This window comes from Telopea speciosissima, chromosome 9 (genome assembly GCF_018873765.1).
Source record: "Telopea speciosissima isolate NSW1024214 ecotype Mountain lineage chromosome 9, Tspe_v1, whole genome shotgun sequence".
NCBI classification, from domain to species: Eukaryota; Viridiplantae; Streptophyta; class Magnoliopsida; order Proteales; family Proteaceae; genus Telopea; species Telopea speciosissima.
In genome coordinates, this window is record NC_057924.1 from 9,736,316 (window position 1) to 9,750,387 (window position 14,072).

General features: G+C 35.7%; 1 protein-coding gene across 1 annotated transcript; it reads right to left on the reverse strand.

Moving 5' to 3' along the window:
- Positions 1-2,871: 2,871 nt before the first annotated feature.
- Positions 2,872-3,918, reverse strand: LOC122640420 (protein MOTHER of FT and TFL1-like). Its single transcript, XM_043833606.1, has 4 exons — positions 3,685-3,918; positions 3,466-3,527; positions 3,318-3,358; positions 2,872-3,168 (listed from the first exon to the last, which is right to left on the reverse strand). The coding sequence occupies exons 1-4, from the start codon at positions 3,901-3,903 to the stop codon at positions 2,945-2,947; spliced, it is 546 nt and encodes a 181-aa protein (XP_043689541.1). The 5' UTR covers positions 3,904-3,918; the 3' UTR covers positions 2,872-2,944.
- Between the last annotated feature and the right edge of the window lie 10,154 nt (positions 3,919-14,072).

A 14,072-nucleotide genomic window follows, 5' to 3' on the forward strand; every position in this document is an offset into this window, starting at 1 on the left:
ATTCACCTAGAAGGGAAACATACGTTGAATGAGTTGGGCCTATTGGATCTGTAAACTTTAGGTGTTAACCAGTCGGATTGGTTTGGTTTTGGTCGAATTGAGCTGGTTTTGATTTAGTATTGGGCTAAACCAAAACCAAACCATCAGCCAAAGTCTGATTTCGATTTTTTTTTGTTCTTTTATTGGGTTACCAACCCAATAAGAAACCTAATGTAAAATCTGAAACTGAAGGGACCGATCGATTTCGGCCTCGGTTTGGTTTCAGTTTAACCATATAAATACAAAAATCCAGTTCAATCCAATCAAAATCAGATCAAACCAAACCGGCAGATGGACAGTGCCCTAACAGTTTGGGCTTATCTTGGTGAGTGATTGAATCCATAGTGGTGACCATTATTTCATGACAAACCTTTTAAGCTAGAGCCCAGCTCAAATACGTACAATTATCTGCATTGGCCTGGGCTTGGGCCCAATGTATGTCTCAACCAAAGTATATACGATTACTATACTGCTGAACCTTACCTAGTGCTTGATGAGAAAAGTCGATTTAAGGAAAAATATACCATGACCCATTGGAGGAGAGCATTATCTTCTCATATAGTAAAGAGAGTCGGATCCCGCGATTGAAGTGATTCTATCTTCACCTTAGCTAGACAACGAAAATCTATAAAATCTCCATCCATGAAATTATATAAGACCGAGTTTTCCACGGGGCTTCATATCATGGTTTGGGGTTACCGATATCGCATCGTCTGTATCAGTTTTGTATCGATTTTGCAGGGCAACGATCCCAATACTGTGTTGATACTGTATCGGCAACACGATACAAACAAGGGGTAAAACAGTTTCAGTCAAAAAAACCCATTTTTTTTAAAGAAGATTAAGGACAAATTTATCTGATATGACCGATCCGTTCTGATATCGTATTGGTATTGTATCGGTTTTGCAAATGACCGATACCTAATCCGATACCCTGCACTAAAACCATGCTTCATATGGGCATTGGAAGATAATGAAAGTGTAATTTTAGGAAATATAATAATATCTTACATAGGGGTTTGTGAACCCTAAAAGAGTCTAAGATATATCTTCTACAAAAAAAAATGATGTGGTGAACCTTCATAAGGAAACTTGAATTATATATGGCTTGAAAGCCAAACTTTGATAGAAGAAATTTTAAAATTAAAGGATCGAGTTTCTCTCCATCCACAATAAATGGATCTCATTCACCAAGCAACAGTGAACTATCAAAATCCTAAGAGGGGTTTGTGAACCCTAGGATGATGGATGCACCATCCTCTACGTGTGGAGAAAAACTGTCCAAAAATAAAAATTAAATTTTTTAGGGGGGGGGGGGGGTTGGGGGAATTCGGTCAGTTTCGATTTGTTGTCGTATTCAAAGAATAATTTGAAAATGCTGCAAAAATCTTCATTTATTGTATTCCATGTAATCCTAAAAGGGGTTTGTGAACCCTAGGATGATGGATGCACCATCCTCTACGTGTGGAGAAAAACTTTGTCCAAAAATAAAAATTAAATTTGGGGGGGGGGGGGGGAATTCGGTCAGTTTCGATTTGTTGTCGTATTCATAGAATAATTTGAAAATGCTGCAAAAATCTTCATTTATTGTATTCCATGTATTGCTGCGAGGTAGGGAGAATGCAATCATCGACCTTTAGTGGGTCATCAAAGCACAAGCAACGCATATACATGGAGACTATAATATAAAGAGGGACAAGCCGTGAAGTAAAGAAAGTCTCCCAAATACCAATCCAAAATACAAAGGATTTAATAACTTATTTTAATTTCAAAGAAAATAATTTATTTGATGTGAGAGCAGTATATAATAGAACCCATAATAGTCTACAAGTTCTCGACAATGCATATGCAATTACCCTAGTTGGTGAGTGCAGAGGGTTGATGAGTGATGGAAATGAAGAGCCCGCCTGATAATTTTATGAAAAATAGTTTCTGATGTTTTTTCGTTTTGAGAAATGAAAAAACACCTAAAAATCTCTTGATAACAAAGTATTTTTTGTGATTGTTTTTTGAGAACATAAATCAAAATTTATGCTCCCAGGCCAAAACAGAAAAACACCTAAAATCGCTTGATAACAAAGTGTTTTTTGTGACTATTTTTGAAAAACATAAATCAAAATTTATGCTCCCTGGAAGATTTTTGACAGTTCTATGGTTTCTTGACTGAAAATTGGAAAAGTGTGCCCAATAAAAACTCTTATATTCGTTCACTATGCTCTTTTGTAAAATTGAACAAGTGTGCCAAACATATCCTATTATTAATTTTTTTTTTTTTAATTTTAAAAAAGGATTTTGCTGATTTTCAATAACAGGTTTACCAAACGGGTCCAAAACGGTTTCTCAGCGCAGAAAATGAAAAAATTATTTTGCTATTTCTCAGCATATAACCAAAATAGAAACACCCGTAAGATTACCAAGCGGGCACGAAGCTTCTCAAGTTGGGAACTAGGTACTCATTTTTATATATTTTCATTTTACTGGGTCTCACTGCAACACATCGGATAACCATTAGATGGTTTCCATTTTCAGGTGTGCTTGCAGAGTGAGTACAGAAAAAAAAAAAAAAAAAGGGTACAGACTTCCTATTTCGGTTTCAGTTTTCAAAAAACAGTTGAAAGAAGAGACCCAGCTTAATTGGAATCTTGCCTTCTACTGTTAAATGCTAATCGATAACTGTGACAATATTAAATTTCAGATGATAAGACCATTTCTGTGACAGTTATCGTTGTTCATACTTGGACAAATGGCAAAAATGTGTATCAAACAACTTCAAATCATCTCAAAGTTTAAAAGCAAAGAAAGGGGAGAGATGGAGGAGGTAAATCCACATAAATTAACATATAATACAATACAAGAGAGGAATTAATTACTTCAATAATAAGTCTGGTAGGTCACTAATCACTGGTCAGCGTCTCCTGGCAGCCGGTTCTTTCTGGGCGTTGAAATAGACGGCGGCGACGGGAAGGCCAAGGCCGCCCTGAGCGGCGAAATTGCGAGTACTGAAATTACAGCGGGCATCTGGCGATCGAATCTCCCTTGCCATAGGTCCTCTCTGCTGAAACAACGCGAACACGTACCGGTGGATGCCGGTCGGTGGCTTTGGTCCCATGTACGGTACTATCTCTTTCCCTGCAACTCCCGGTTAAATTAATTTTCACCTACTCTCAATACACGTCAGACATTTTTTTGGGAATTTCTCAATTGATTTAAAACATAAAACACTTGTCATTTTAAGATTTGTAACATATGAATCACATGAACAGAGAAATTAAAGTAACCTTTCGAAGCATCCAATCCTTCCGGAATATCCACCACGATCCTGCGATTGTTACAGAACCATACAGACCTCAAGCCAAAAAATTCCTTTTAATGGATCTGCTAGGTTAAGATAGAAAAGAAAAAGATGAAATGAAATTAGTAAATTACCAATGAAGCCATTCTCTCATACTTGGCTCACTGGGGCTTGGAGCATCAGGATCTGTCATAACCTGAAGACATAAACAATTATAAAAGTAAAGAAGACCAGACAATTTTTTAGGGTTTTCCAGAGAGTGGTCCCCTAAGCATTTTCTCTCAACGAAGAATTTGACTTATTTTATTGCAGAAACCCAATAAAAAGAAGGAAGAGTTGAAGGGGAGGCTTACAAGAGTATATAGATTGTTGGAGAGGCGAGAACCAGAGAGCTGAACTTTAGGTTTGTTAGGTGTAGCAGAAGGTTTGATTTCACAGCCGTTAGCGACTTGTTTCGATCCGTAATGGACTGTGAATTCAATGGTAGGGGAGAACATGTCGAGAACGTCTCCGATTACTCTCCCGACGGCCAGTGGTTCTACGGACCGAGAAGAAGTAGCAGCGGCAGCCATTAGAGGACGGACGGACGGACAATGAAGAGGAGAGAGAGAGAGAGAGAGAGTGAAATACGAGGGAAACTCTCTGATCGATCAAACAAGGGAACTGCCAAGGGGCAAAACGGCAAGAGAGAGAGAGTCTTTTTCGCAATTCGGGACTGGCAAGGGCAGGGGACGGAGAGGTCGAAATGAAGAATGATTGGCGTTTTCTGGCGAGAAGTAGGGGTTGGATAAAGAGGCGGAGGAATTGACGAATGAGGGACACGTTGCAAAAGCTACCTGACAAGTGTCACGTTGCTTGTTATTTACGAAGCGTATCCGCTTTCAGAACACGTGTTTCAAATTTGACACTTTGCCGCTTTATGGCCGGTCGATTCAATTGTGCTCCTGGGCCTGTCTCTGTCAGACGAAATTGCCCTGGTTTTCATCTGTATTTTACACCCTTATTCGGTATGATTTTTATTTCAAATCGGATTGATTTTTATTGAATAATTAACAAATAGATTCTTGATTTGGAATAAAATAATAATAAGGGAGAAAGGTTGCCATCTGGTTGTGCGTTTAAGCGTGTACCTGCGTCTAGATACAGTCGGGCATGAAATGACCTGCCCACCTCCATGGAAAGGCAGGGGTGTACCAATCATTTCGCATTTGGGTGGCATTCCTTTTCCCTAATATTAAATAGATTTTTGGTAAAAAAAATTGAAATTATTTGGTTGCATTAATTTAAAATATTTTATAAAGTAATTCAATTTCAAAGAATAGATTTTTTCTATTTCTTTGAGAGAAGGTGGTGGCATTGGCAAGGGTGAAGCGGGATTAGGATGCATGGTATTGAGACCATAGGAAAAGAAGAAAGCCGATATTTTTATTTTTAACATAAAATTATTGCTTTACCCATCGAATTATCCATGTTTTCATTAAAGAACAAGGGTGCAATTTCAATTTTTAAAATTAAAATTTGATTCCTATTTCATGAAAATAAGATGAAAAAATCGAACCAAACAACTTTCATAATAGAATTCACCCCCATGAAATTGAAAATAGAAAACATACCAAATCAAGTCATTTAACCCTCGCTAATTACAAATATCTGCTGAAATTTTGTTTTCTCAAAGGCTATGTATTCAAATGAGAATGACATATCTTAATCAAAAAAAAAAAAAAGGAGAATGACATAAATGATAAGTCAATTCCAAATTATCTTCAAAATCTTATTTTTACCATTACTTAAAGAACATTTTGAAATAAAACAAGGGACAAACAAAAGAAGGTTACAACTTCTCAATATGCCACTTTGGTTAAAAATTTATTCCGTAATCCGTAACTGCAAAATGTAAACAATATATTAATAGAAAGGATTTGATACCAATTGTGTTATTAGGTAGAAAAGGGAAATCTGGGTAATAATTTAAATCTTTTTCAAAATAAAATTAACTTATCTACTCAATGATGATATTTGTTAATTATTTACTAATTTTTTATTGAGAGAAAGAACACTACCTAGTCACGTGCGGCCTCTGTGCCCAAACACATGGTCATGCAAAATGACTATCATGCCCCCATGGAAAGGCAGAAAAGCCAAAAATCCTTGGTGGCGCATCGATCTTTTTGCATAACCATGTATCTAGGCACAAGGTCCGTGCACCTCACACGATCAGATAACGTTCTCTTTACCTTTATTATTTTAAGATAAAATGAAGTCAACATGTTATCTTGCTTTTTCTTTTAAAGGTTGGCAGTTTGAAATATTTTACGATAATGCACATCCTATCAATTCCCAATTAATCTAAAAAATTCAACACTAAGGCAGAGAGAGGGAGAGTAGAGCTCCTCCGTAGCGTGACACAGTGTATAGTGCATCATCCGACGGCTTGCAATACTTGGGTACACAGCTCAACACATTGATGGGGTGTTGGGCTGCGTGTCTAAGCATTGCAACCTGTTGGATCTGCTGCGCTACACACTGTGTCGTACTACAGAGGACCCAAGTCCAGATTTGTATCGACAGTTAGTTCTTGAGTCTCATCACACGCAAAAAAGGTAATTCACGAAGGAAATGGAGGGCGTTTTGTGTTTACAAGTATCTTTTTATAATTTGATAAATGGATTCCATTTACCCTTCCCCTTATAAAAAAATGCAAGTGGAAAAGTTGTTTCCTTGTGTGGAAGTCTTATAATTGAAAGCTAATCCACTCACTTTTCAAGTATTCTACATTGACAAGAAGAACATTTATAGGGACCCAAATGTAGCAAAAACTTTCACTAAAAAAAAAAAGGGGAGGAATGGGGGATGGGTAAAGCGGACAGCTTTTCCTTCCCTTATGATTCCTATTAGTAAATGAAAAAGATGACAGAGTCCCACACCTAACAAAGAGAATATGCATGGAGTCACCACAAATTTTTGGACCTCTCTACTCTGTAAATAGTGAATAACATTTTTTTAATGAGAATCTGTTTTTGATAAAAAAAAAAAAAAAAAAAAAAAAAAAAAAAAGGAGTCAAGACAATTGGAATATGGAAAATGATCTCACTGATAGACATTCATGATAAGTCATTTTCTACTTGATATAGATGTTTGTCGATTCATCTCAAGGACTTTCGCAACTAATCTTCGTTCCCATTGATATAAAAAGGGTATAACCGTTTGATGAAAGTTTTGCTTCACCAATTTTTTTTTGGTAAAGAAGTTTTCCTTCACCATTAAGTGTAGGAAGAATCTTCACACCACTGGTGATATGACCATTAACAAACTCTCACCCCCTATTGTTATCCGATGGAATCGATGTTCATAGTGAAGAGAAACTCGGTCTCAACATTTTGTAGATAATACTTGCTTTACGTAAAAATATTCCCTATTGGTTTCGTCTGATTGGTTGCAAGGAAAATGAAGATGATAGAAATAAAATAAAATTAATACTAATATAAAACAGTTTTTGTAAAATTACTTCACGTGATTGTGTAATTGACTAAAAAATTATCAAAATCTAGATTATTAAATTTTATTTTATTTTAAAAAGTAAAATAAATAATACAAATAAAAATTATAATAAGAGTTTTAGATAAGTTAAACAATTATGATTAACCCTAGGCTGGTGGGTTAACCGTCCTCTATAGATGGAGGAAAATTTTGTCCTAGAATTTTTCTTTTCCTTTTTAAAACATTTTTCATTTCGTTTATCTTTCCTTCACTTACAATCAGATACAGTCATCATTTCACAAGAAAACACAAACATGGCCTAGTCATAGTTTTTTTCTTTTGGGTAATATGTGAAAATAATTTTATGAAGAGACAAAAAGAACTACAGAAAAACATAAAACAGTACGAAAAATTATCCTCTTCAATTCAATAAAGTGTGCAACGCAGCAATTCGGTGTGAAAATGTCAACACTTGGCAGCTTGGACATCCAATGATGCCAATCTCAAGAAGAAAGAGACCAAAAAAAAAAAAGAGGAAACCAATGAGCTCAAATCTCGTAAGATGTCCGAGATATCAGGTGTCAATATCTCCACCCCGAAGTGCCACACTTTACACTTTTAATCTAAAACAGTACTTAAGTCCTTAGCAAAAAAATAATTCCTTAAGTACAAGTGCAATTATTTTCATTCCTTGGCATAGTCAAGACTCAAGAACACCACAAAGAGGGAGCCAATCAGGATCTGACATGCCTATAGAAGGCATCCTCCATTATTTTCCATCAGTGACAAAGACACTTCTTGTTAGGGAGCGTGTCCAGATCTCATTCACTGATTGGGTTGTAGAAATCAACCTTTTTCTGTTTGTGCATGGTGAGGTGACCACATCACTGATAGATAAACAAGAATAAATAAAAATTTATATAAGTAGCCCACGTATGACGTATGAATTTCTTGTTGTTGGGATTACTAGGGGGATTGAGTTATTAATATATTGGCTCCAATCGCAATAGTGATGAAACATAAAACATTGATAGATTAATTGAAGTGATTAGAACTTTACGATAGTGGGATAAGGTCAGTCTCCATGGTTTAGTCCCAAGTGTTAAGGAGATAAATTGAATTGGTACCAAAGAATTTAATAAACTCCATGGATAAGATTCAATTGTAAGATTTATAAATTATTCTCTCTTTTTAAGCATATATAATCTCTTAACTACCCACCAGAGAAAAGGATAGCAGCTTACAAAAAATTTTAGCAAAAGCTTTCGACCACCTGTTAAGAAAGGTGTGGAGGAGGATTCATCCACCGTCCTAGGGTTTTAATTAGTTTCTCTTATAGTATTAGATTGAAAATACCTTTCTTACTGTTCTCGATGCCCATCCCAAGACGTTGACTTAATTCTTTCTTCAATGTAGACAAAAGGGAAACTCGATCCATTTCTTTTTCTCTTATTAATTTATAAAATTAAGGGGAAAATTTTCCTTCTCTCTTCCATCTAAGGTCATTATTAAAACAAGGTTTAGAAAAAGTATACTTAGTGGAATTTGCCTACCTTTCTCTTTCTTATTATCGAGTTTTTCAAAATATTTGACCTTTAAACCATTTATCAAATCATTATAAATATCGAAAGAGGCTTCATTTGGACTGATTTTTTTTTCCATGGTGTATAGGATATGTGTTGTATTAAATGAATTTAAACAAAGGAACATTAAAAAAAAAAAAAAAAAAAATCAAACTTTATGTTGCATTTATAAAATCAAATAGAACTATAGTTCTTTAGTCCCATATGTGAAGTGGGGAACAACACAAGTTTGCTTATATTGAGAACTATAAGGGATATAAAGGTTCTTAAACAGAAGTATCCATCTTTCCATGTATCAAAGCTGGGTCTAGGCCTCTCTCTCTCTCTCTACATATTGATAAACTGCCACACTATTCTGTTGTCTATTTACCGATTTACATTGTATCTTGTGGTCTGAGTGTAACTTCGATGTATTTGAAGGGACAAAACAAGCGAGTGCATGCTTGTAATTATAGGACGCCATAGGTTGTTCTATCTTTAAGTCAGCTTTGCAAACAACTCGATTGCACCACAAAAGGGTAAATACTGACTTTAAAGAATGTCAAGTGGCATGTCTCAGTCTTCTATCATCATCTTAGGACGACAACACAAGTTCGACTCACTCTCCTACTGTGTCAATACAAACAAATAAGTTCGTCTCATATAATATTCTACTCTTATTTTATTACAATATGTCTTGGACTAGTGGAGCAGTTTTTCTTTTCACACAAGAAAATTGTTTTTATGCACTTTTTTTTGGGGTTAAGTGAATTAATTTTAACCCTTGTTTTATCATTAGTTAATATAGCGGTTGTTTTTAAGGGTAGTATGAGGTTACTAGTATCCCATCTATTATTTGGAAACTAATGCCCAAAAAAGCACATGGAATTTATCTCTCTATGTTTTGAATAATTTTTGTTTTTCATTTGTAATGAAATTTCTTTTAATTACCTAACAATTCAAAAACATTCTTTATTTTTGAAAACCAAATATGGGAAAAAGAAAAATACATGAAAAAACTTTTTATAAAGGAAGTGTCTGAATGACACCTTTATACATGTGTTTTGAACTTGACGCTTCCTTTTAATTGTCCCTTGTTTTATTCTCAAAGTTATTTATTTCAATATTTAATGCAAGGGTAAAAAAGAGTTTTCAAAAAATTAAAAATTATTTTAATTAGTGTACTTTTTATGTGAAATGACAATATTTGCCTTCACTGGAAAAAAAAAAAAATGTTAAAAAGGAAAAAAAAAAATAAGGTGTCAAAAATATCAATTAAGAAAATCCTCTTCTTAAACCAATAACAAACATAACCTAATTAGTGTGGACATTTTTCCATGTGCCAATTAAGCTGTCACTTGACAAAAGATAAGCTCGCCTAGACTAACTTAACTGATAAACCAACCCATAATACCGGTGGCCTTAGTTTTTTGACCTTATCTACTTTCTTCCTCCCCCTTAAGTACTTTTAAGAGTGGATATAACAAGTCAGAGACCACACAGCTTTGAAGAACAATTTAAATGTAAAACCTTAATCACTTCACATTGAAGAGACACCTCAGAGGAAGATCTTCATAGTGATTTCACATTCATGTCCCCTCCATGGTTCGTGATCTCGGTACAGGTTGGATCGGATTGGATGGGGATTGGATCGACCGATATGGATTGGGATCACCCAAATTCGAGCAAATATGACACTTTTGTCCTTATTTTCTTATAAAAAAAAACTATTTTTTTAAAACATTTTTACCTTTGTCCGTACAGATGAATTAGATCGGTATCAGGATTGGTCTCAACCGATACCGATCCAATCCGGCCAAAATTGGCTGATCCGATCCGATACTTCAAACCATGGTCCCCTCCCCTGAAATTTTGCGTAGTTTAATCAATTACCACTATCCACAAAGATGATTGAAGAATTAAATGTTAATCATATGACTAGAGAAGAGGTTTAATTCATGAATGATTTGAGTTCTAATTAGACCGTTTCTTCCAGGGTGTCACCAAGTTAGTGAACTAAAAAATTATAACCTCATTTTATTGCCATTTGTTTTATTCTTAAAAGTTATTTAATGTAGGGATAATCTTGTCATTTCACATGGACAATAACAACCTTTGAAAAAATGACATAATGATAAGTCACTTTCAACATATTTTAAAAATCTTCTGTTACCAAAAAAAATAAAATAAAATAATTTTTAAGAATAAAACAAGAGACAAAAGAGTAAATGTTACAATCGTGTTGTAACCAATCTAGGTGACAACAATATTTTTCCTTCTAATTAAATCATGGTTCTAAGTATCGGTATCACATCGCCTGTATCGGGTGATATGTATTGGGTTTGCAAGTAGCCGATTCCCGATACTATGCTGATATCGTATTGGTGACACGGTACGAACAATGGGTAAAATGGTCAGAAAACTCCTTTTTATAAGGAGATTCATGGGTAATTTTGTCTGATACAGCCGATCCGTTTCAATACCATTTCGGTATCATATCGATTTTGCAAGTGACCGATACCCAATCCGATACCGAGCACTAGAACCATGAATTAAATAGAAACACAAAAATTGTCGGATACTTCATATTTTTTGTATTCAATTTTAGCAAATTATGATCGAAGCAATGTAATGTGTCTTCTTGTATCATACACTTAGTTTTGCCACGTTAAAGGATGATGTGGCAATTCCATTAAGGAAGTACCTAAGAACACACTCACTTCCTTTACCCTCTTCAAGTGGCCCCCAAATGAGCTCAAGCTGAGAGCATATATAGTCTTTTTTTTTTTTTTTTTTTTGGTTGAAAGAGAGCATATATAGTCACTAAAATGAAGGTGAGTTTAACAAGCTTGGCTTGCATACTCGAGAAAACAACCAGAGCCTCTTTAGAGATAGACAATCAGATAGAAAAATTACATGCAATAATATGTAGATTATATGAGCATATAAATCATTGCAGAAATGTGTGTTTGGGAACATCTGAATCCATAATAGGAGAAGTCTGTCTGCACAAATGCTCTCCTATCTGTGACGGTCGTTGGTCTTGTCTATCCTTTTTTCATTTCTGAACTTTCGGGTGTTTTCATCATATATACATTCAATGGACCAATGCTGATGATATATTGAGTGAGGATAGGGACACACCCTGCAAAGAAATAATGATATCTTTTCCCATGAAAAGTTATTAGAATCAGATCCGCACACATGCATAATATTCACACTAATTAATATGTATCAAATAAAACCCAATAAGTGGGTTTAGTCCCACATCGGGTGTGTAAGTGTGGTGTGTATTGTGTACATCCGTCATTCCAAGGTCCTAAAAGTCGGTTAACCTCTTGGGATTGATGTGTGGTTTGTGTGATTACACTTGCATAAAAAAAAAAATAAAGCCCAGTAACCCATATGAGATCGCTTCCTAGTATTGGAGTTAACAGACTACCCCAACAAATAGTCAAGAAAAGAAACCTTACATAATCCACATTGAACGAAGGAATCTAAGGCTAACTTGATGGCATATCCTTGTACCAGTTGGGCTTGGGGGTAGTCAGGGACTTAGGTGCACACTTTGAACTTCACTTTTAGAATAATTGGTTTTCTTCATTGGGTCTGAAGGTCCCTTCGCTCTTGATTCTGCATTTAGGAGTTCATTCTCCTCTATGTTTTGCTTATAAGCTAAGGCCATAGAGATTTTGAAGAGATGGTTTGTGTTGCTTTGAGGATCGACAAGGAAGAGAGAGTGCAGAGATGCAAGAAGAGAAAGAGACTCATTGATGTCATCTTGAGAACCTAGTTGGGCTTTTTTACAAAATTTCTTTGCCAACTCATTGAACTCACTAAGGCCCAGTCATATTCAAATGAGATTATGCTTGCTGGCCCAAGCTATTTGGGCTAGCCATGTTGATAGACAATGGGCCGGCCCACATGTTGTGAGATGACACCAATGGGTTTTCCATTATCATAATCAGCATAATCAGCATATTCGATTGATTAATGTTAGTTAATTAACATAATTGATGTAATTTGTTAACTAGTATAAAGTATTTTAGCATAATTATTTTATTTGGATATCTGGTTAGATCATAGCCATCCATCGGAATTGTTTCTTTCCCCTGAATAGGGGGGGGGGGGAGTGGTGACTCTTTTTACCCATTTACCCTATTTCGATGTGAGCGGGTATGATCTCAGGATGGATACACCCCCGAACCCTAGGAACCAGTCTGAGCTATATTCCTACACCTGCCCAACCTTGGCAAAAATCAGGGTCAAACAAGGCCAACCCGGTCCAGCCCAATCTGATCAGGGTCCATTAGGCTCGGGGTGGGCTGGGCTTAACCTTAAAGGGTTGGACTTGGCCTGATCAGAGTCAGCTTGGGCTTGGGCTGAGCTAAGACGGGGTGGGCTGGGGTTTTAAAAAGCTTTGCCCTGTTTCAACTCTAGGTAAAATAGTAATTGTGTGGGGATTAGGGTTTGTAGGATTTCCTATATATTTTCTTTATGGTGAAAACCATAGACACAAGCAAGGAGAAATATCCGGTTGAGTGTTTTTTTAATTTAGTAAAAAATCTCTGATTCTCTTAGGTGGATGTAAGTATTCGTGTTGAACCAGGTTAAATTCTTCATTTGTATGTGATCGCATGCATTCAGTTGATGGTTAATTTGGTCAGCTGTGGTGAACCTTATTAACTGGACTGCCAGAAAAAATTTGATCAGCAACTGAACACAAATCAAGAAACCATGTTTGGTTCAAGGCTACATGCTCACAGGAAGAATGGTTTGGTTTTGGTTTTGGTTTTTATCTTTGACACCGTGAATTGAACCAAACCGTACTATTTAACACCCTTACAAAGCATCATCTAAATGATTATTTGCTTATGCAATTTTATTCAAGTGGGTTTTATAAAGATATCAGCTTACCAAGTTGGTAAGATCTTTGGGGCTTCATACCAAAATTTATCTTGGTTCAATACCAATGTGGCTCCTAAAACCAAATACTTACAAGGGTAGAAATAGATTTGGATTGGTTTGGTTCTAATGTAGATGATTTACATTAGAGTTAATGCATATGGATCAATCAATTACCATTTGAAATGAAAACTTTTAATTTTATTGTAAAAGTGATTCTGTCCCCACTTCACTCATAATAGAAAGACAAAGAGATAAAGGGATGGCAACTTTTGTTTGATTTGAAATGTAATGACTATTTTCTTTCAATTAATTGTCTTTGGAAAGAAACTTTTGTTTTTAAGTTCTCTTGAATTGAATATGTATAAAGAGAAAGAGAGGAGATCGGTCAAGCCTACGCACTTAGCCTTACCGCCTTACCCCTACTCGGGCACAGGTAAGGCAGTAATTTACCATCTTGCTGTGTCTTAGCAGTAGGGTCCTATCGGGCAGCTCGGCAGTAGAAGATCAGGATCCGTTGTCATCTCTCATTTCACTGATTAGGTCTTTCATTATGAGTTAACGTTTTGGACCGTTGCAGGTTTTCTTATGATGGACTCAAAATGTCTGCTTTGAAAGTTTGTTGTGAAGGTGAGAACTGATGATTACACCTACTGAATGCTTGACTAATCCATGCCAATGTTTTTCGAGGAAGCACTAGAATTCATCTCAACCCACCTATTAATTTTGGTGGCATTGAGTGATTTTATCAATCTTTTTTTTTTTTTTTTTTTTATATGGAGAGAGTTTTTGTTTGT